The following is a 24,903-nucleotide window of genomic DNA, read 5'->3' on the forward strand; positions in this document are numbered from 1 at the left end:
GATAAAGTAGGTTACTCTGTACGGAGAGAAAGCAAAAAAAAGATTGCAAATATTTTCAATCTATTATTATTCAGATGACGATGATGATGATGATGAGAAAGATGCTAAACTGCCTCACTCTCTCACTCTTCACTCATCCCATGTAAATTCCCAGATGGATGTTGATCTGAGGAGCGAAAGACAGGGAGGGAAGATATAATATTCCTTCCGGTTGATTCAAGTCGAAACTTTTTTGAAAGGTGGTAACAAAATCGAGGGTGTAAAGGGGATGATGCAAGTGAGAATCATGAAGACTGATGATGATAATGGTTCTGAAAATTTTTCACTCTTTTTGACAAAACAATCACTTCATTCATGAGAATTCAGTTGTTTGCATGTTATTAGGATGAGTTTTTTCTTCGCTTCTAAAAGACATGTTTGATCATGATCATCATGTAATCCATCATCAGTTCATTTGGAAATTCACTCATTACTTGGAACTTTTTTATTCTTCTTCATCTCTACTTGACACTACTATCGACACGTTGAGCAATAAATGATTTCTCAATTGAATTGATTATCATCATCCTGTTGGAATATATTGATATTTGTCTCTCACTCTTTCTTTCAAAGTCTAAATTCATGATAAGAGAAAGAAAAAAAAAATATTTCGAATTCAGAGTCAATTGAAAAAATCAGTTATTCTCTTATGGCAAAGACTTAAAACTTTTTTACAGAATAAAACTCAAAGTTCTGAAGGAAAATTTCACTCTCTCTCCTTCAATATGAGAAACTATTCTGACCAATTGAACCAGAATTGAAATCAAACTGTCAACATGATGATTATCATGATTGTGATTCCTCATGGAGTTGAAATCGCCCTGAGGTGTTGCCTGAAATTTAATCTCGATCAAATTAAACTTTTCCTCTGGTCACTTTAAATTCTGAATGTCATCATGATAAAATTCATTGGACAAGATAAAAGGCAGAGAAAGTTCATATCTAATGTCCAGTGGTCTTTTTCCAGTCCATCTTCAGGTCAAAAGTAATCAAGTTTTCTTGTTTATGACTGACCATCATCATCATAATCATCTTGAAACAAATTGATAACATTGTAATTGAAGATGAAAAGTTTAAATTTGATAGGAATCATGATGGAAATAGTAAGAAAAAAGTTCTGGTCTCTTCATGATAACCATGAAGATGACAATAATAAATAAAATGCAATCCAATTTATATTTATAACTTTGGTAAATGGTCAAGCTGTGAAACGGGAAAAGGTCAGTATTATCTTGTGTGTGTGTTTGTCTGAAGGGTGGGAGATAAGGCTTGAAGGGAGTGGAAAAGTTTCACCACTCTCTACTTGATCCCTTGATTTTCTTGCCTTCAATTTTTATTCATCATAGAATCATGATCATCAGGATCATCACTATTATCATCAGTTTCAGTTTCAACTCAGTCAACTATGAAATTCAAACATTTTTACAATTCCATCTTCATCCTCCTCCTTTTTCCTCATCTACCTCCACCCACTCCGCTATTCTACTCTATTATTATCGAAATCATCATCTAAATGTAATATTTATCAGGGAAAAAACAAAAAAAAATCCTCGAATCAACTCAGTGTGAAAAAGAGAAAGAGAAAATAACAGTTACATGTAATACACTTGTTTATTTGTAAAATTCATGAACATTACAAGGGAAAAGTTCTGATGATGATGAATTCAGGGTTGAAAGGAGGTGGAGGTTAAACAACAATACTAAATGGACAAAAATCCAAGGGAGGGAAAGGTAAAATTGTTTCGAAAGGTATTTTAACACTCTCCTCAGTTCCATCTTGGTATAAACTTCCTTCATCGTCCACTTTTTTTCTTCATCTTCTCATCATTTTCTTACAGTTTATCATCCTTTTCTCTCCTTCATTTTTAGATTCTCATCTTTTCTCACCTAATATTTTTCAGTAGAACTTTTTTCCTTTTATCTTTTCTCAAATTTCTTTTCTCTCTCTCTCTTTGGATGACTTTATTTCTCTTCCTTATCTTCATGTCAAAGCCAATATTCACTCCCTGTAATCTTAACAGGGAGTTATTTGTTCTGACAGATTTTCCCACTTTCCACCTTACCCTCTCTCTCTTTCTCTGTTATATTATCTTATGCCAAGAAAAAAATAGCGAAAAAATATTTTGAATTGTTGTTATTCCTTCAAGATACTCATAATCACGATAATAATTCATAGAATCCTCAGACTCAGAACTTTTGCCTCTCAATTTCCAACCAAACTCATTCCTTTCCATGCATGTCTATGAATGAACCAAACCAAATATCAAAGTATTATAATAAAAAAGCAAATATTGTAAAGTAGAAATTGAAAGAAGAAAAGTTTTTGTTATTTCCAGAACCTGAGAACATGATAACTTACATGATGAGCATGAACAATGTTATCGGTTATATATATTTTTTTCACCTTCAATTTTAACTTTAGACTTGATAAATTTGATAGAAAAGTTTGATAATTCATTCAACTCATGATTACTACAAATGATTATATTGAAACTTCATACAAACTTTGATCTAATCAAAACAATCAACTGATATAAAATGATTAATATTGATCTTTATTGATTGATTACTTTCAATTGAAACTTTTTTGTTTAGTTTTTGTTTCCTCAACTTTTATTATGATGATGATTTTTCATTGATTCTGAAATTTTCAGGAAGAGTAATTTTATCAATGGTGTGTGTAAATGTATTATATAAAAGTTAGTAAATATTTTTACCTGATGATGATGATGATGGTGGTGGTTGATAAATATGATTAGATAATTTGGTTTGACAGTTTGCATGATGAAAAGTAAATAGACACAAAATTATAGCGATATTTGGCATTCCCTTGACTCGGGATAACCCACTGAACACAAGAACCACGAACAGAAACAAACTCGAAACAAAACCGAGCAAAGAAAAGTTTCCAAAGGAAAGTTAAAGTAAAATATGAAAGAATTTAACAAGTTCGAAACTCCTTCAGAACTTTTTCTTTGACTTCTCTCTCTCTCTAAGATGCGATTTTAGATTCCACAATAATGATTGTTCCTGAACGAAGTTCAAACATGGAAAATAATTGATTGAAACAATTAAGGTAAACAAATTTTGATTCCAATTGTATTAGTGATGATTCCTTGGGGATTTCCCTGCACAAGTCATCTTTTCATGACGATAACAATAATGAACAATAAACAATTGGTAGAAAAGGGTAGATGATGAAATTTTTCAAGAAAAGCAAAAAAAATAATTCGACAACTAAGAACTCGAGATGTAACAACAACTGATGGTGAAAATATTGTTCTAACAAAATTGTTTTCTCTTCAGAACTTTTTTTCAACTCCCATTCTCTCCCTCTCTTTTTATCTCTCCCTCTTCCTCTTTTGTTATTCAGCATTTTCACCATGCAGTTTCGTAGTTCATGAAGGCATGAGCAAGTTCATGCGCTTTTTAATATAATTCATTGAATAACAAACAAGAACAACAACAACAAACATCATCATGAAATCTTCATTTAGATTCATTTGAATTATCTCAAGAATTATACTGAAATTTGGACCGGAAAATTCAATGTCAATCTAATATTTGGTGACGATTATCATTAGATGTGTGAATGAAAAATTACCAATTCATGAATTTACATTCTTCCAGAGATAAAAGTTCATAGACTCTGAGTTTATCTCTTGAATATTAGATTCATCTTTTAACTACCTGTCATGATTATCACTTTTATCATGAAGATTTTATGAATTTTTTTCCCTCTCATTGTTTCCTGAAGTTTCATGAACAGTAATCATATTCTTAGAGATAACAGATTCTTAGGATCTCTTATGATTATGATGATAATTTATTCATCTTTATATCATGGAATTATCTTCTAGGAATAGATATGGAAGATTATCATGGTTAAGCTGGCGATTCTGATTCCATGATGATGATGATGATCCAAGAAAGAGCTCAAATTTTTTTCCCCGAAAAAAAATCTCGATATTTATATCATTTGATTTCTTCCGTATCATATTATTATTTCTTCATGATAATATACTAAATCCTTCCCTGTAAATGTACCATGTAAAAAGGGAACATATAATTTCCACAGGAAAACCAGAATAACTTTAGAACAGAAAATTGTTTCAAATTTAGGGAAAGAAAGAAAAAATCTCTTCCTTTATCAAATTATCACCTTTGATCATGATGATTCCATGATATTCTGATTCAATTCTGATACTCAAAGATTAAGAAACAAATGACAAACTTTACGAAAAGTGGAATAATTTTGCTACTCATTTTTTTCTCGTCCAATTGGGATAACATTTTATTTAGAAGGTAAAAAAAAGTTCATCTGAAATTGTCTCCCTTTGAACAGATATAATCATGGTGATCATCATCATTTTCATGGTAGTAAGTTAACTGAAAATTCAGCTCAATGTGATTGACAATAATAATGGAAACTAAATTGCAATTGATTGTTTGGAGGAGGAAAAGTATATATTTTTTTATTGTTGAAAATTGCAATTGAAAATTTCCAGTTCATCATCATGAAAAATTGAAAGAAAAATATTATCTTTGAAAATGAACATCAGCTTAATGATGATCATGGTAATGATTAAAACCTTAATTGCTTTGATATTTTGACTCTGTTGATCATCTTGTTTGATAATAATGATATTATCATGATGGTAATAAGCTATTCTTACCTTTAGATTATGAGTTTTCATCGTCTTTATCATCATCATTTTCAATGAAACTACCTTTTTATCCTGAAATTGTCTGAGTTTTTTTGCTTCTTCATCCTCTTCTGTCATTGACATGATCATGTTGGGGGGGTTATATTGAATACATGAAAATATATCATTGATATTGAACATGTTCAAGGTTCCAGGTATCTTGTGTCCTCCTTTTTACCTCTGATTTATACAATATAAGGCATGAAGATTCAGGGTGAAAAGGGAGAGTAAGTGAGAGAGATGATGAGGAGGACAAGAAGTAGGAGAGTGATGGTAAGATGAAATGACAGGGCTACTTGATGACCACAGACACACACACACACACACACACACAATCTTAAGGGAGGAAAAGGGAATCAGCCTATTGAATTGAATTTTTTCCCTTATTGTTTCCACCTTCATGTATACACACACCGGAGAGATTACAGTTTGTTCAGCTTATTATCATCATCTTCATGATGATGATAAGGTAGAAGACAGCGAATCCTCTTAAGCTTTTATATTAGATATCTTATCATCTGTCTAACCTGAACACTAAATATAAACCTATTATTATATTGTATTTATCAAGGAGAGAGAGAGAGAGAGAGATGAAGAGTGGGTGGTGGAAGGTGGGAAGACGATAGTAAGAAGATAAATGATAAAAGTGGTAAAGCTTGTCTTCCTTAGAGCTTTTTTTGTTCATCTTCTTCAGATGATGATGATGAACAATTTTTACCTTTAAGTTGGGATAAAAGTTCAGGTCATGATACATACAAACTGAATAGAAGTAGAAAATAAAATTACTTCAACAATTTACACAGAGAAAAAAGTTTCAAAAATCTCACTGGATTAACAATTATTACCTGAAAATAAACAGGGTTCAAGCTATCAAATTGATAACCTTTAATTTTATCAATTTTCAGGTTAAGTTGAAAGTTCATCAACTTTATCATACCGATGATTATTTGATTGTAATAAATACAATTGTTGTTGTTGATATTTCAACAATGATTAGATGATTGTTGTTATTGTTACATGTAAACAGAGTTAATCTTATCCTTATCAAAGTCATATTGTGTTAACCTGACAATCAATTTGATTACCATTGGTACCGAAAACAATTAACTAATTTCTGTTGATAAGGTTTACATTTATGTGTATATATAATAAAAAAAACAAATAGTTGATTAAATTGCTGGAAAAAGTTGATTGTAAATAATCAACATCAACTAATGTCAAATATGTTTATTCAATTTAATTATCAGCCAATTGTTAATGTTTCAACTTTCACTTGACAGTAATCAAGTTAATTTAATACTGTCATTAACTGTCATCCATTAAATCAAAAGTGAAAACAATTAATATCCAACAATGAAGTAAATTAAATTTGATTATGATTGATTTTTTTGTCTTATTTTATGTATTTTTGAAATGAAAAACTGAACAATCGTCAAAATAATCAAAGGGTTTTTTAATTGTCCGAAAGTTTTTATATTAAATTAATTGTTAAACTGTGACAGAATTGATCTTTTTGATTAGTAAGTAATTTTAAGTTAATTGTCATTAGAAGGTTATAAAAATATTCTCGCCTTAATCAAGAGATTACCAAATTTAATTGTATCATCATCAGCTGATCTATTGATTCGGGTAAAAGTGATCAACTTTTTCCTACCACAAGATGGATTCCGTTCAATGGGCTTGATGAATGACCTTCTTGGACACTCATGAGTTGTAGTGTTTGATGGTACGATGGTAACGCTCATTTCCTCTTCTCGAGCTGAGGTCACAATTTCCGTTCTATTGTAAACAATTAATCCCTCATTAGATGAATACTCATTTGCTTGATTAATAATCATCAGCTGATAGGTGTGGTTAAAAGGCCAGGTAAGTAGATTATCATATTCCCCTTCAATCAATGTTGTCTCCAGTCCAATGTCACCTTTTGAAGGTCCAGTTGAATTTAATCGTAAAGATAATTGCATCAAATATCCTTGACCATTGGTATAAAATTCTGGACTTGTGAATGTTTTTAAACTTCTTCCCATATAATCAAATCTACTTAATTTATATCTTATATTTGGAAGTGACCAGGTAAATTCTGAGACAAGTTGACCTTTATAAAGTCCAATTGAAGCTGATTTACGACCTGAAAGATGATTAAACTTGGTGGTCAATTGAATTTCCATTGTATCATTAACGATAAATCGATAGTGTGTTAAATGAAGTAAATGCCATGATTGAATTGTGGTAAAACAAAAGTCCAAATAGTTTGATGGTTGAAAAAATGGTGATGATGTACAATCAGCTGATGAAGGGGTCAATAGTATTGTGTAATCTTTACGCCAATATTCAGGTGAATGGTCAACTATTGAAACTTCAAGTGAATATGGGAAAGGCCATTGGAGATATCTAAATATTCAAGTAAATTCAATGATCAGAGATAAACATTAATCTGTATACATCCATTTGGAAATGTTTAACAATTGAAATTGATTAAATTCAGATATGAATAGAAACACAATTTCATTGTAAATATTGTATCAACAATTTCTCAGCTTAATTTAATCTGTAAATCTTTGAGTATCATGTTCAGTATCATGATAATGATGAAAATTTAAATTCTAACCTCTTGTTTGCTTACATGATACAACACATTTACTGAACTTTACTGAGAAAGTTATTACATTTTCACCATGTTAAAAGTTTCTTGTTTACTCAACTTTAAATGGATATTGAACATGATGAATTCAGTAGATTTGGAATTTTGAGATTAGAGATTGAACTTTTTTTTTCTTTTATCGATATATTTTCGAGAGGAAACTTTTCTGACTCTCAAGGGAAAGTTTCGAGCTTTGATTCTTACCTATCGTAATCACCCTGCATGAGTGCCAATGAGATTGCAAAGGCCCGATCCTTGGGTAACAGTGTCATGAATAGTTTGACCAGGTAGCCCCCTTGGTGGGTGTAAAAGGGTTCAGATTGAAGGACGGTGACTGATCCATTGGTGTTGGCCTTTTCAAAGGCGGTGGTAAAGTTTTGTATCTTCCAAATGTGTTTGGTTACCAGATTATTGTGCCGCAGGTGAGTTGATGCCGTCTCATGGGTTATCCCTTTATCACCGAGCTGGAAAAGTCCCCTGACCACTAGGGTTCCGTTTCGTAAGTATCGTGAAGATTCAGTGAATAGTTTAAGCAATGAGATGACTCGTCGGCTGCCACATCCATCAGGTTGTAATGTCCAATCGTCTTGTTGTGATGGTCGCAAGAATACTGAACGTAAGCGACATGGGTCAATGTTTGGTGTTATCGAGTGTTCCAAGTTTTCATCGGAGTTAATTAAATCAACCAATGATAATTTGGCCTTTAACTGGAATGGCCATTCAAGGGTTTCGTCGTATTCACTTGTCATAAGTTTGAAAAATAGTCCAACATAACTACTGCCATCGGTGAACGTATTGTTAGGCCAAAGTAATAGTTGAGCTCGATAACCAGGCTTAGAAAGGTGAAAGGTGGAGATCGGACAAAGGGTACACCAACTTCGAGAACTTTGAAAAAATCTGGAACTCGCCATTCATATTCAACGAAAGGTTCATTAGAACCATTTGATAAGTTTCTAGGGACTCGAACCAGTTGACCGAATTCTTGAAAGAAATGAAAACATGAAAGATAAAAAACAAAACAAAAGATAAAACTTCGTTCTCAATAATATTATTACTCATTTTCAAATAGCAAGCTTCAGTGTTACTCCTGAAATCATCATGACGCTGATTCTTATCACTCTGACAGTTCTGAAAGAATCAAAAGTTTCACCAACATACAATTGAATCTACATGATCTTGAACATCTTAATCTAAAATTGAGTAGAAGGTGAAAAATTCAAACCATAGACCAGAACTTAGATGAAGAAGGAGGTGATGCAATGAAACATGTAAACCACCATCACCACCACCATCATCATCATCACCATGACAAGAACATCAGTGTGGAAATAGAGAGAGAGGAAAAAAGTTCTGAATAATGTTCTAAAAAAAGAATAAAAAAAAGTACGATTTTCATATATCATGTTTAACCAACCATCATGACTATAAACCCTGTCAACAATGTTCAAATCGTGACCTACTCATGATAAGTTCAATACAAGGGCGGGAAAGCTTTTCCCTTTATACGAAAAGGTCAAGTAAACCAACTGACCAGTGATAAGATTGATTGAAACTCAGAGGGACAAAAAATGAGCAATAAAAAACGTAAAAGTAACAAGAAAAAAAATTCCAATAAAATTCATGATAAGTATTCAGAGGGAGCGAGAAAAGGAAATTTGAAATTGAAATAAAAATGAATAATCTGATATCAAAGATGATTGAATATTTTTTTCATGGGTGAGAAATGTTTATTATTGCTCTTGTTACCATGTAACTTGTACTGTCCAGTTGACTGGTCAGTTTAAAGACAAAAGGATAAAATAAGTATTCAGAATGGGAGAAAAGTTTGGAAAAACTTTTTCTTCCACCATGGTTAGAAGCAATTCTCTATCGTCGGTGCAGAGAGTTGAAAGTATCTCCAAATTAACTCTTAACGATGAGTGTAAAAGTGTCGGTGGGAAGTTTATCCTGAAGAGAGAGAGAAATGAATGCGATGATGAGAAGATGAAGAAGAAGCAAAAAAATGGAAGAAAATAAAATGATTCAATAGATGAAGATGGAAACGTGTTCTGAATAGTTCTGAAGGTTTTATCTCACTTTCCACTCTCCCTTGTGCCGATGGTCTCGTTATTATCACCATGAATTTGAACACACTCTTGGAAAACTGCATGTTGCTTGATAATCAAATTTTTTACCCTCGGTGGTATAGTAGCTACTTTTTATTTTGCTTCTCGGTGGGAAAAACGATGAAGAGAAAGAGAGAGTAGAAAAAAGTTCAGTTCCAATTCAGTGAGACTCAATCCTTTGGAGGATAAGATAATAACGTTGATACAAAGTTAAATTGTCTATGTGTGTGGATGTGAGTTGCTGTTGTTGTTTGTGTGTCTCTGATGTTGTTGCAAAAGATGATGAGGATGCTGAAGATGAACTTTTGTCTGTTTTGCGATTTTTTCGTTTTTTATCTATTGTTCTAGTTTCTGCTTCTTTTTTTACAAAACTTCCTGTATCAATAGCGTCAGTTGATGATGATGAACATTATCATTATCATCGTTTTTCATCACAATTGATTCAAACCATTCATGGGAGTTGAGTTTATATTTGTGTGTGAGTATTTATACCTATTAACTTACTTGATGGTAACTGTTCATATTCAGCTGAGTACTTGAAACTTTATTGTTGTTGAAACAATTTCAAGTATTTTGTACAGAGTAAATGATGAATTTCACCATGATTATCATGTATCAGACACAGAGAGATAAAGTGAATCAGAATTTCAGATGAACTCGAATACTTATCAGAACTTTTTTCTTCTTCTTTCTAGACTTATAAAGTTGATGATTGTTTTTAGTTTCGATTTTACTGAAAAAAGAGCGAACCAATGAGAGAGAGAGAAATTTATTCTCTTTTTTGTGAGAGAAGATGAAGATTAAGATTCTGATGTAGTAGTTGATGATGATGTGAATTCAGAGGATGAACTTAACAGGAGGAAAAAAGTTCCAACTATCATGTTCCTTGGTGTTATATCTACATCATTTTTCAATGTTGAACAAAAAACCTACTTAAGTCTATGAGTGAATCTTTTGCTTTGCTGTTACTTATTTTTCTTGTCCAATTGTCACAAGGAAAACAAGACAATGAGTAAGAGAAATGACGAAAATAAAGAGAGAGAAGAAGATGAGAGAGATAGAGAGAGAGACAAGAATGAAGATAAAGAAGGATAAAGATAGAGGATAAAGAAATGTAGATGGACATAGTGACCATTTGATCATCTAAGGAAAATCCGAAGTAAAAAAAGGAGCAAGAGAAATTCGGGTGAATCTCCTTCCCTTCATCTTTTATCGGTCATCCTACTGGTCATTTCGTTACTTTGCTGATTTACTGACCATTTACTTAAAGACAATTATCATCATCATCATCTTGTGATTATGCAAACTCACAATTTCAATGGTTGTTATTGTCTTCAAGGTGGTCAACCATTGATTCAATCAATGGAATTGTGATTCTTGGATGCTGGTCAAGAAAAAGAAAGGAGAAAAAAACTGAAAACAATTAATCATACTGGTCATTAACATGATACAATATATAAATATAATGACCATGTCCCACATCTCATGTCTCACCATGGTAGTGGTCAGCTTTTGATTTGATTGTTTGAATGTATCATAATAATAATAACCAATGACCAAGATGACAATAAACGATGATGCTGATGAAAGATGACCAACTAACACCCAAATAGGGAAACATTTATGCAAATGTTTCAATTGTGAATCATTAACTTAACATTAATTGTAATTGATTAGATTAACTTATCTTCAGTAATAATCATCGTCAACATCATTATGGTAAATAATACAATCAAATAGGGAAAAGGAAATCAAATTGACCCAAGATAGACAATCAATCAAAAATTATACAAAAAGGTCATTTAAATGATGGACATTAAATGGACATTAATGTGATAACATTATTACTGAATCATTTTCATGACTTTTCAGCAGATAATTGTAATCAATTTGATTTCTAATTCTGAACGAGAGAGAGAGAGAGAAATTCAAGATCGTAAAGTTCAACGTGATGAGAATTTTTAATTTTTAAAACGATCATTTCATTTCCTGTTTCCCTGATTCCAGGTAGAAAAATAGTTTTATCACTTTTCAAATGAACGATATGATAAATTAAATCTTTTCTCATCTTCGAAAGTGAATTGTTTTCATTCAAAATTCTGAATTCATCTTTTTGTCTCTAGTAGTTTATCTCTATTAATAGTAAATTGCTCAATTAAACATCAATGTGATTGAATAAAAGTTTTAATTTAGTCGTGAAAGATGAAACGGATTAACTATGGTGGTTGAATGAGAGTGGATTTAGATGGAGGGGAAATGTGACAAGAAAAAAAGAAACTACTGTTGGAGATTATCTTGAGATGAAGATGACAAAATATCATTGGATATGTTGGATGATATGAAGATCTGTCAATGATTAAAGATTTGAAAGGTTTTTGTTTGCATTTTTGTGACCCATCAATGGCAATGATGATGATGATGATGAGTGGATGAGGGTGGGAGATATGAGATGATTGTTGAAAACAATAAAAGACAATATTTAGATCCTAATACATGTAGTAACATGATGATGATGATGATCAGTGTTTACTATCAACTGGAAGATGATAGTAAAAGACAAACTGTCTAACTGTTAATATGATGATGGTGATAAGGATAAAGTAACAAATAATAAGACAAGAAATACTTTGGAAATCAAATTGATGTTTACAGTTTTCTAGACCAAATAAAACAACAATGATAACATACTCATCATCACCATGATGATGATGATGATGTTGATGATACATAAAAATGAGAAATGATGAATAGAATGAGTTTACTCAATGATAACTACATGTATTTTCTCAAAAGTTGATCATTTTAAAACAAGGAAAAGGAGTAATGATCAGGATAATGTTTATTTCATTTTCTACTGAACTTTTTCTCAAATTCTGTAACAGCAAATAAAGAAAGTTTCATGAGGAGAGAGAGAAAGGAAGATGAGAATCAATAAAGAAACAAACCATATTCATTCCAAGGAGATTCTTCAAAATTATCATTCGAAGATGCTGTTGTTGTTGGTTCCACTGATGATGATGACGAAGATGATGGTGATGAAGATGATGATGATGATATTGGTGGTGGTGATGTAGTTGTCTCTGATATACCAACCTCATCACCCGCAAGTATATTGTTTATTATTGAAGTTGAAGTTATCCCTTGGTCCAAAGATGAAGACGATAAAGATAATGATAACTTTTGTCCTCCATGAATACCACAGGGTAAAAGTAATAACAGAATTACAATCAAATCAATTCTGATTGAAGTCCATTGAGGCAAATCTTTTTGAGATGACATTTTAAAAGATACAATTTGTTGTCTTTTTGTTTTTATTTGTTCACTGGATTTAGGGTTTGATTTTAAACTGAAAATAATAATAATGTAAGAAGAAAAAAATAGAAATCAAATCAAAAAGTCAATGGATAACAATCAAACTTGATGATGATGACGATGTAATCACTATGATAGTTGAAACAATAATATTACATAACAATAAAATGAAATAAAACTAATCACCATCATCATGAGATTGGAAATCTTTTTTTTTCCTTCAGAATTTCAGTTGGAACTTTTTTTTTCGCCTCAACTTTTGATTCAATTTCTGAGAGGAACTAAAAGTGTATAAAGAACCGGATCAATTCAATTAGTTTTCCACTCTCACTCTCATTTTGATTCTGTGGTTTGATAGTAAAGAAACTTTTCTGGTTTTTTTTATTCTATTTGTTCATTTGCCATGTAACATGGAAATCATGTCGATAATTTGACCGGTCAACTGGCTAACTGGATGGACAGGTAAATAGAGAGAGAGAGAGAAGGAGAGAGGGAGAGATGGTAACTGTCAACGAACTTTAAAGTTTCCGGTGATGAAAATTTTACTTCATTCCAAATAATCTCCATGATCTTTCAGATTAATTACATGATACCTGATGAGTAACAGTCTCACCTGAGACTTTCCCAATTCATAAACTGTCTCAATATGTTATGATTAGATAATTATTATGATCATCATCCTGTGAATAGTTAATCTGGTAGTTTCTCATGGCGATTTATATCAAACGTATCATGGGAAGATTATTGTATATGTTAAGTTTCTGTGGATACAAAGAAAAAAAAATAACATTCGAACTGAAAGTTAAAGTCGATTTTGTCCTTAGAAAAAAAATCGACGATTCTTATCTGATCCCTATGATCACAGTTCCAACAACTTCCTGGATAAAATATAATAGCTGAATAGTAAAAGGTTGGAATACAATGTGAGATAATCATGAACTCATTTTCCACCATAAATTCAACCATGGAATTACATCCAACATATGAACAAAGTTCTGAAGAAGAAAAAAAAGTTGAAGATAATGTAGTGAATTTATAGGTTATTTTACAGTTACTATTATCTTGCCAATGGATGAAAATGAAGATAAAGATGATGATGGAAAATTTTAAGTCAACGAAGCTGAAATGATATAAAAGTAAGAAGTAAAAACGATTGATTGGAAACATGGAAGTAGAAATGATGAGGAAGATGATACACAGAGAAAAGGAGAAAATATTGTTATCCAATCAAGCGAATCATTTCCTCTAAATGTCCTTTTTTCTCCCTCATCATCCTTTCATCTCTCACACTCCCACCGTCACTATCGATATACTAAAATCTCCCACCTTCCACCTTCCACCTTCCAAGCAGAGAAGATGTAACAATAATCATCTATGAATCTTAATTCTAATACTGGTAAACTTTGGATTCCATTTCTCTGTTGAACTTGTAAAGGTAACTACTAATTCTTGACCCATTCAGATTACCAACAACGAGAAAGAAATCAAACAATCAACTAATTGTTGTTAACTCTGTTTTCCTTGTTCTTTTTATTGATATGATACAATTTACTTTTGATTGTAACTGATTGTCATTCCATCTTGATTTATGTAAACATTAATATCAATGAGGTATAAACGTCTAAATGTTTTTCCTTTTCCACCTCTTCCACCCTGTAAATAGTAATAAATTGGTCCAATATATTCAATAGCAAGTTGACAATTTGGTGACAATTTAATCCGATTGGTCTTTTAATATTTTTCCCTGCCAATGATAAATATATATTGTAACAGAATTGCAATTACATTTTTTTTTTCATCCTCATATTATTACACTTTTGATTGTTGATTGTTGTTAGTTGCACAATTTAACTTTCATTTTGATTATTATCCAAAAATGGGAAACAAATAAATAACATGAAATACAAAACTGACCAAAGGGAATCGATTATTATTGAATTTGTTTACTTGTAATATTTTGATTGGGTGGTTTTTTTTTCATTCAACTCCCCGGAGGGTATTTCATATATTATAATACATGTTATCTATTAGGAAAACATTGCCGATCTAATTTCAATGTGTGTAGATATGAATTTCTGATATTAGATTACCGTTATTTACATGATGAGCTTTTGATTGTGTATTAAATTAATCTAAAACCTGGTGAACCTTAATCATGTTACAAATGATTAGGAGAAAGAGAGTAAAATCTTTGGTGTAAAAATATAATAATAACAAATATTAACTGTTTGTGTTAACTAATGGATAATGATGAGGATGCTGATGATGGTGATGATGATAAGGGAAAAAAAGTTCTTTACCTAGGAAATGAAAAGTTTATTAAATTTCATGGGAATCCAATATAACCATTACCTTGATCTCAGCATGAATTGAATCATAGAGTAACTTGGACCATGTTTTTCATCCTCATCACCACGATTGATGATCTTAGAGGTGGTGGAATCAATGTTGAAGATGGTGAGGGTGGTTAAACCAGTGAATAATCAAGTAAAAGACCGCAGACCTTTTTCCTCCCTTCATCAGTGGTGTGTAATACATTCATCTCTCTCTCTTGCAATCTGAAAACCCACCGAGGAAAAATTGTAGCAAAATAATAACCCAATCAGGTTATATGAACATAACATGATAAATTATCTTGTATGTAAACACAATCGATATTGATGATGATGATGATTAGAGAGAAAGATAAAGATAAAGAAGATGAGGAAGATAAATGAAGATTATACATGTTACGTTTATTGAGAATGAAAGTGAAAAAAAGAACATGAAAAAAGACATTTCTTCCTCTTTCACCTTCATCCGGAATTCATCAAGCCGTCTGAACTTTTATCGATGAGAAATTATCACAACTACCTGAATGTTTATTCTGATTATTCAATCGTTTGCTTTCACCGTTATAACAAAAGTATTATTATCAACTTATCGATGCAATTACATAATGAGAGTAATAGTTTACTTTGTGAGTATTTGCTTTCATGAATGGGGAATCAAAACTCATAACTCCCATGGAAATTAACGAAACAATTAACCGAAAATGTTTCCATTGTTAACTAATGAGCAATTAATAGACTTGAAATGAAAATAATTCATCTTAATTGTTGAGAGACTAAACTTTTGTTTTCAGTAAGTGTAAAAATAGCATTTAGATGAGTGTGTATGTCACTTGAGTATCTTCATCATCAAATTGTATCAAGTTTTTTTTTGTTTCTTCCTCTATTATTATATTTATGAAATCACTTGGTAACCATTGGATTACATTGATTGTTATCTTCATGAAGATTTCGCCTCAGGGTGGATGAAAACAAAAGAAAAAGAGTATAACTGGAAAATCTGATGATGAAATATACACACAAAACCTCATTGAGTTTAAGCTTGATTCATGTAAAAGTTATCATGTCCACCGGTGGGATTCATGTAAGAGCCAATCCCTTACCTCCTCTCCCGATTGACCATATCACTTTAACCTTACCTACTGGTCAGTCATCAGATTATTTAACATCATTTAGACTTTACTGGTCATTCTAATTCTCTCTCTCTCTATCTCTTTCTCTCTGAATAATATTAATAATCTCATGATGTCAATTTAAGTAACAATCGTAATCGTATTACAATCATTATATATTTTTTTTTCTTGTGTTACAGATTATTGATTGGCCATTGTAACATTATAATATCTTCATGGTATTCAGAATATAATCTGAGTTTTATATTTAGAAAAGTTGATTGGTTCAAAATGAGAAGGGAAAAAAGAAAAGGATTTAACTTGAATTGAATTGTCATCAAATTTGATTGCAATTTGATTTAATTCCTGGAGGAAAACCTTAAAATCTTGTTTACATCTTTATCTGATCATAATTTTTCATGGGTATTAAGATGATCATCTTTCCCATGGTAATTTAATCAATTGATAACAATTTAGATAATGATAATAAACTTACTTTCACATTTTCAATTGACTTAAATCTTGATGATCATCATTAAACTCTGGTAACAAGTTTAATCTTTCAAATGTTATGATTTAATTTAATCCACAAAAAATTCAATCAATTGGATTTTCATTGAGGATAAACAATCAATTTCAATTGAAATGTTTATCAATTACAATTATCATTCAGATTGATTAATGAATCAGTTAAGTTTTTTACTTTTCTTTTTTGATTACTTCTTATAATCAAAAGGTTAATCATTTAATTAACTTGATTTCTCTGGTCTATTCAATTGTAAAGTTTTTTCATCAAGTTTCATGGTGGAAACTGTAAAGTTGATCATCATCAGTAACCAGGAATTAAGATTAACTATCGGATTTACAATATAATCAGATTAAGATGGTTAATATTATCATAGTAGGAGAAGCAAAAAGTAAACATTGATCAGTTAATCCAATGGTTGAAAGTCAAACTTTTCATCTTTATGATGATAAAATAAGGAAGCTGATTATGTTTATCTTTTCATCATCTTCATCATTATGTTTATCTTCATTTTTCATCTTACACCCAGTGAAAAAAAATCCCTCGGATTAACATGATGATCCGATCAACAACAAAAACATTATTATTATTACTGTTCATCGGCCTTAACTGACCAATAGGTTGGTCAGGGAAAATAATCAACTATTGGTTAATCAATCACAATTAATTAGTTAACAGGCACATGAATGAATTGATTTAAATTTATTACATGTAACCAACAACAATCGGGATGATGATTGTTTATTTGCCAAGTCCATCAATCAAGTTAGTCTTTGATTGACCAATCTAGAAATCAGTTGACCAGCATCTCAACAATTATCTTGATTGATTTGATTTTTTTTAAAAAAAACAATGAAATCAATTGATTTTCAAGTTGATATACTTGTCTTTAGAGAGGGTCAATCTTTCCAGTGGTCATTTTGTAATTGAAAACAAACTGACCACTCTGAATGTCTAACCAGACGGTTAGATTGATTTGAGATAATCTAAATTACTAATCACTCTGCCTTAAGGGAATTTAATTGTTTGAAAAGTTGAATGATAGTAAACAATTTGTGCTACTTAATCGAGGAGAGATATTTATTAAATGATGATCAAGATGAAGAAGGAGAAGGAGAAGAAGATGATTAAATCATCTGTGAATCGATTAACAATTAATACAATCGGAAAGTTGGATCGATGAAGAGGATAATAATAAGGGATGAAGATGAAAAGGAAGATCATTGGAGTCTCGAAACGGAAGGAAACTAAATGATGAAAATAAAGAGAGAATTGAGAATGGAAGAGAATAGATTTTCCAATGATTATCATCTTTATCCTCATCCTTAAACCAAATCGTCAACAATAATATTAATCTGTTCACAAACAACAATCTAATCAATCGTTGATATAATTGTTATCAAACTTTTCTTACCATCATTAGTTTGATTGGTTTGCATTTGAATCAACATTGATTACCTTGACATCTTTACTTTTGGTCATCCTTTATACTGACCATTAACATTTAGTATTACTAATATTAAGATTACGATACGATTTGTGATGATTTAGCGAAAAAAATTCATCCTTAATCATCATCATCATCTGATGCTTATTAGCCAAAGATGAAGATGATGATAAGTCTGAACGATAAGAAAACCTCAGGATTGAAAATGAAACTTTTTCAATAGACTCAATCATGAAAAGGTAAACGTATCAGTTTCAATGATAACATAAAGTCATTGATTCCGTTTGGATGAACTTGTTCAACTTTCAACAACTTTCTTCATCTTCATCATCATGATTAGAAATGCATTCTCAGTTCATCTTATTTCCTGTTCCACCTCAGTTAATTGGATATCACATTGGAATTGATGAGTGAGAAGATAATAAATATAAGATATCATCTAAATCTTGAGGATGAAAATGATGCCGATGATTATGATCATTTCATGGTGGTTGAATTCACAACTATCCCTTTTAATTGAAGCTGAGAAAAGTTCTTGTCCTTAGCTAATAATTTTCACCTCTGTCATCAACCAGAATTCAAACTTCTCAATTCTGAATCCTTTCATTAAACAGCAAACTCATTTTTGGATTATCCTGATTTCTTCAATATATTATCTCATCTTTTTTTCTTCTTATGAAAAGATTGTCAACCCTCATCACCATTCCCACTTTCTCAAATATTCACTTTTCCCTGAAATCATCATGGTGATAAGAAAGAGGGATGATGATGATGATGACAAACAGAAATGAAAAACTTTTTTTTTCTTCTCTTCAATGTTGACAAAGATTCTTGCTGATAAACATATTGCCACTTTAACTTGTACTTGTTGTTGGTGTAACTTAAATCATCATCATGACATATCATGTAGTACATTTGAAACATTCATGAATAGTTCATTCATTGTAACACTTATTCAACCCTGTCCTCCTCTTCATCTTCATCACCATCTTCCCACTCTGTAAATTTAGTCTTTGATCTCTTGTTCATTTCTTCATCACCATTACATGAATATAAATATTTCACAAGAAAAATTCTGAAATGAATTCAGCTTGTATAGATTGGAAAACAAACTAATAATTCATTTCTCTCTATCATCATTCTGAATCAATTCCCTTGAAAACTGGTAACTCCATCTACTAGAAGTGATTATCACCATCATATTAAATTGTTAGCAATCAACTGACCTCTAAATGGCCTTCGGCAATTTGGAAATTAAATTGTGATCATTTAAATTTCATCTCAACATGAATGTCCATTAGACTCTTGAAGATCAACTCAATCAAATTGTTATTGTAACACTTAAATTGGTCATTTTGATTACAGATAATTAAACAATTTGATTTGATGTTTTCAATCTGATAAATTTAATGTATTACTAAATGATTTGTTTTAATCATTTACAAATCAAATTGATCTTATTTCCAATTGATTTGCATAAACAGTTTTGATTAGTCAAACATTTTATATAACTTACGGCAATTAGTTCATCAATCAATCTATTAATAAATCAGTTGAACAGTTTACAAATTGTTGTAAAATTTTGATTCCATCTAATTAATGATCAAAAGTGAAGAATGAATTTTTCCCAAATCATCATGGAAAATTCAAATTTTCAAGTTGTGTAGGTTGATTAATATATTAGCGATTAAATCTGATTTGAATTAATTTGCCATTAAAACTCACAAGAAAGACTTGGAAGTTTAATCAATTTAATTTTCTAACTTGAAGATTAAAAGTAATCACTTTGTGAGATTGGATGAAGTTTGATGATCAATGTTGATTATGTTACATTGGTTTTGCCTTTCGGAAAACTAGATTGAAAAAAAAAGTTGATCCCAATTTTCTGGTGAAAATTTTTTCATGGTATAATGAGGCGAAGAAGATGATTTCAAGATGCTCATCATCTTCATCTTGTCTTGGTTACATTTTTTCTCATCCTCATCTTATTCAGCTGATGATGTGATAGGCTCAATGTACTTGTTACACCTCAAATGATCCAGTTAATCGTTGGATGTAATTTCATTTCAGATCTCAAAATCTTAGACAATCTGTTTTTCTTGATTATTTCTTTGCCACAATCAATTCAGACTAAACATGCACTTCAATCTGTCCATTACATCTTAATTTTCATCGCTGTTTAAAGGTGATCCTTAAATGTCATCATGCTTTAATTGAGTGAATGATGGATAAGTAATTGATGTGGGTATTTTTAAAATCATCATTTTCAAATATCGCTATTTAATTGCTTTATTTAATCGATAGATTGTTTCTTTTATCTTGCTTTTTTCAGTAAAAAGGTATTTAATAAGAAAGTGCTCCTTCATTATGATACCTGTTTGAAGATACTTGATAAGTGATTGAAGTTTTCTCAACTTTATATACAAACATGTTTGAATTGTTTGCAAGAATATTTGTTATAAATACTGATAGTTTACCTCTACTTTCGTCTACGACCATACCAAGCTGAAAGCACCGGATCCCGTCCGATCTCCGAAGTTAAGCAGCTTCGGGCCGGGTTAGTACTTGGGAGGGAGACCACTTGGGAACCCCCGGTGTTGTAGACATTTTTTTTCTTAATCGTAAGAAAATTCATCTGAAAACACCAGGGGTTTTATATGCTAATTTTTTGTTTCTCCTGGTAAACAAACAGGTAAAAGTAAATACATTGATGATCAATCAATTTGATTTCTATTAACATGTAAATAATCCATTAAGAACCATAAATATCAAACCAGGATATAAGATCTGTTCAGTATGTAGAGGAAAAAGATAAATCTCATCCGATAGATGGCAGCTCTTTTAATTCACCACAATAAATATCATTCTTATTCAAATTAACGTTACCTAATCTTGGTTAACTTTTGTTGACAATATTTTCCAAAATAATTATTGATTAAGACATGGGTTGATTCTAAACCATTAGCAAAAAAATTTACAAAAAAAGAAGCAAAAAAGTGTCTACAACACCGGGGGTTCCCAAGTGGTCTCCCTCCCAAGTACTAACCCGGCCCGAAGCTGCTTAACTTCGGAGATCGGACGGGATCCGGTGCTTTCAGCTTGGTATGGTCGTAGACAAGAGATGAAGGAATCAATAAGTATATAAATCATAATTGATGAAGATTGGGACGTTGTTATTGTTTTCTTGGTTCATACATGACAATTAATATTCATTTTATAATTGTGAAAGGGTTTGAACCTGAAAAAAAACTTTCACTTGAGTTAATCGTGAGTAAATATCGTTTAATTTTGTTATGACATTAAACCTCAAGAATTAAACAAAAACTTGAAACGTGATATGATTAATAAATCAATTCAAGTAGTTTAAATCTCTCATCTTAATCATGATCAAATTGATTGATTGTTTATCAACAATCAATTTTCCAATGAACACATTTGAATAATATTCAATATATTACCAATTGAAAAATAAAGAAAAACAATTTTCTCAAACATGATCTCATTTTCAAATCACATCACCGATGATTATTAAATTGCTTGAAATTGGATTCAAAGGCATTAACACACAATCAATAAAAATTTAGATTAGTACGAACAATTTGTTTTCTGATCAAAAGTTACCACAATTAAGTTAAACAATTAAGCCTTTTATCAAAGTAAACAAGATTATCCTTGACACATTTTGCTCAATATTTTGTTGTAAAGTCAACAATTAAGTTAATCAATTTCCTCATCTAATTCAATTATAACCAATAATCATGGAGTAAGTTTTTTATTTTCATTTTGATTATTATTATGTGTGTATGAATACATTGAAATGTTGTCACGTTAAATGGTTAATCACATAATTAGTTGATCATTTAACTGTTACACTTGAATTGATTGGTGAGTTTTTCTTGTGCGTGAATGTTGATTGATTGTCAATTAAAGGAAATAATTTAAATCATAAATTAACAATAATATTTGATCAACTGTAATTGAACAATATTCCAGGTTAAGTTAATTTACTTTTGATATTTTTCATCAAACTATTACAATTAAAAACCACTACGATAATTATGCTCAATTCCACTTGTAAAGTTCAATTAGAGAGGGAAAACTTTTGCTTCTAAACAATCAGTTTAATTGTGATGAAAATTTGATTACAATCATCAAGTTAACCAAATTAATTCGTGGTTATTATAATTGAAAAAAAGGTCAAAATGATTGATGATTAACTTAATTTGTTCAATTATTGTGTTAATTTGTATTGGGTCAAATGGTTAATTGTCTTTAATTCTCAATCAACAATTAAGTTGGTTGAAAATGAAGATGATTCTAATCATCAACGACGATTTGTTAACAAGGTTTAAGTTTTAATAGGTTGATTATTAAATTTAGTTAATTTACTAATGCTAATCACTGAATATAATCATGATTAAACTTGAAAATTACTACATCACAGAAATCACAGTTTGATACAATTAGTTAATCACTTAAGAACTGTTGATAATAATCTGATTAAGCCTGTTGATTGCGAGTAACAATCAAGAACCTAAATCAGCTATTATTAGTTAAACAGCAATACAATTAACCATTAAAAATCATTAACAATCAATGCCCAAAGAGGAAAATTAAAACCTAACAATCAACAGTCTTGACAGTCTTAATCTAATCAGATGATAAACAATTAAGACAATAATAAAATAACAAAATGATGTACAATCAAATTGTCATATATTTATTAATACTTAATCATTACAGAGTTTATCTGACACATTTTAATGATCAACAATCAAAAAGATCACAGCAATTAATCAGCTTGTAAAACAATGTGAAAATGTTTACAATTAAAGAGACAAGTAAATCAATTAATTAATTAGAATGGGCAATAATAACAATAATTTCTTGGTAATCAGTTAATTGTGAAAAATAAATTGTAGGAAAAAAAGTTCATTTATCATCAACGATTCTGTTTTCACCTTCCAATATAAACGTGCTAACGATACGATCTATTTATGTCACTCAATCAACTAATCACAGAACCTATTTAACTGATTAAGATTATGATTATTACCTTTTTTTTTATTATCATAATTGTAATCAGTTGTTAATAATAGTAAACTGAATTAGCGTGACATTTAAATCAACCTCTTATTAGAGGCTGTAAAAGCTAACAATTAACGTTTATTTAATTGTTATTTCATTTCCCGTGGAGTGATTTGAATCAACGGTGACCTTAACTTTAAGCTTTCGAAATTTGCAATTACAATTAACTAATCATTCTGATTTCAATTAGTTAAATAAGTTGATTTATATACAGAAATAAATCATTATCATTGATTGACAATTTGTTTTCCTCTTCTTTTTCTTGTTGTTGTTGATTGCAATCAAGATTAACAATTACAACTCACAAATATTACTATTACTTGATAGATTAGGATATTAATCAATAGTAAGAGTTTTTTTTTCTTATATTTAACTGAATCAAATAGTAAAAAAGTTACATTGATTCATCAAATTTAAACATTACCAATAAATCAATCAATCAGAATTCATTGAATGATTGAACAATTTAATGATTATCATCAATCCTATTATTATTATTATCAATTGAATGAAATATCATCTCGATTTGAAAGGATCTCCCATTAATAATTTCACCTTAAAAAAAGTTTCTCGAATTGTGGAAGAAAAAAGTTCTAACTCTTTCAATTATCTTCCATCATCTTTTTTTATCATCATCATCATGCTTATTATTATTATGTTTTCATGATAAATTTTTTTATTATTCATGAAAAATGATGATGATGATTACTATGCAATCGCTATTAGAGCTTTTGATTAGTCTTTTTGTTTATTACAATTCGTTGTTTATATAAATAGTTGATTTTTTTTTCTCTTCCTCATCATCATCATATGAGTATGACCCAGATAAATGTATCATGAAGATGATGAGAGAGAAAAAAAAAGAAAATGAAGAGAAAAAGTTTCTCTTCCATTCTATTTGTTGGCTTTAGACCAGATTAACCATTTAAACCTGTTGGTGATTATGAAGATTGTGGTGATTAGTATGAAGATTATCAAGATGATGAAGGGATGATCCAGTGATGAGGATGATGATGATGAAAAGAGATTCAACTTCCTACTCTTTTTCTGAATAAAAAATTGTGAAGTAAAAAAAATAGACCAACAATCAGCACTTCCTTGAGTATATGTAATCATTTATGGTTAACCTTTAATTTAAATTATCATTACTGATTCAACAATTTATTGTTTATTGTTGATTCATTAATTGTGTATGTGTGGGTAATTTGAATTGATAGTTAATACAAGACGTTAATTAAACCGATTTTGTGATTAACTCTTGAATCCCTTTGAACACGTACATGTGACCAACGGATTCGGAGTTCGTGAGATACCATTGGGTCTTGTTTGGTACTCAGATCAAGGTCATTGAGGTCATTAAGGGTTGAATATCTCCCTTTTTTTTTGAGTAAAAAAAGAAATGACCTCTAGCATGACCTCTAATTGCTTACCCTTGATCCATTGATTACCTGATTCTTTTTTTATTACTGCTAATTGTATAAGAATTAGCAATTTATTAATAGTAAAGTGATTATGTTAATCAGATCACATTTGAGTTAATTTATTTTAACAAGTTTTAAATTACCAATTAAATTTTTACGTCTGATTGTTGATTGTT

At 30.5% G+C, this 24,903-nt stretch overlaps 2 protein-coding genes and 2 non-coding genes across 6 annotated transcripts in view; 1 reads left to right on the forward strand and 3 right to left on the reverse strand.

The window, feature by feature from the left end:
• The window catches only part of LOC128389827 (cell adhesion molecule DSCAML1-like), a 38,566-nt gene extending 35,259 nt beyond the window's left edge, over positions 1 to 3,307 (reverse strand). For all 3 annotated transcript variants that reach the window (XM_053349464.1, XM_053349463.1, XM_053349462.1), the window contains exon 1: positions 2,757 to 3,307. In XM_053349464.1, coding sequence (XP_053205439.1) covers positions 2,757 to 2,865 — 109 coding nt within the window. In that variant the 5' untranslated portion in view covers positions 2,866 to 3,307. The remainder of the gene's footprint in view (positions 1 to 2,756) is intronic.
• A 2,650-nt stretch (positions 3,308 to 5,957) lies between these two features.
• On the reverse strand, positions 5,958 to 13,160 carry LOC128389846 (uncharacterized). Its single transcript, XM_053349487.1, is given in 4 exon segments — positions 5,958 to 7,136; positions 7,591 to 8,233; positions 8,236 to 8,367; positions 12,437 to 13,160. Coding segments are annotated over 4 exon segments (1,947 nt in total). The 5' UTR covers positions 12,771 to 13,160; the 3' UTR covers positions 5,958 to 6,298.
• A 7,545-nt stretch (positions 13,161 to 20,705) lies between these two features.
• On the forward strand, positions 20,706 to 20,824 carry LOC128389976 (5S ribosomal RNA). Its single transcript, XR_008325552.1, has one exon. It is a non-coding gene; the product is annotated as a 5S ribosomal RNA (ribosomal RNA).
• Positions 20,825 to 21,215: 391 nt separating this feature from the next.
• LOC128389977 (5S ribosomal RNA) lies at positions 21,216 to 21,334 on the reverse strand. The gene has a single exon (XR_008325553.1). It is a non-coding gene; the product is annotated as a 5S ribosomal RNA (ribosomal RNA).
• Between the last annotated feature and the right edge of the window lie 3,569 nt (positions 21,335 to 24,903).

Source organism: Panonychus citri, unplaced genomic scaffold, assembly GCF_014898815.1.
Source record: "Panonychus citri isolate SS breed McGregor unplaced genomic scaffold, ASM1489881v1 Contig00111, whole genome shotgun sequence".
NCBI lineage: Eukaryota > Metazoa > Arthropoda > Arachnida > Trombidiformes > Tetranychidae > Panonychus > Panonychus citri.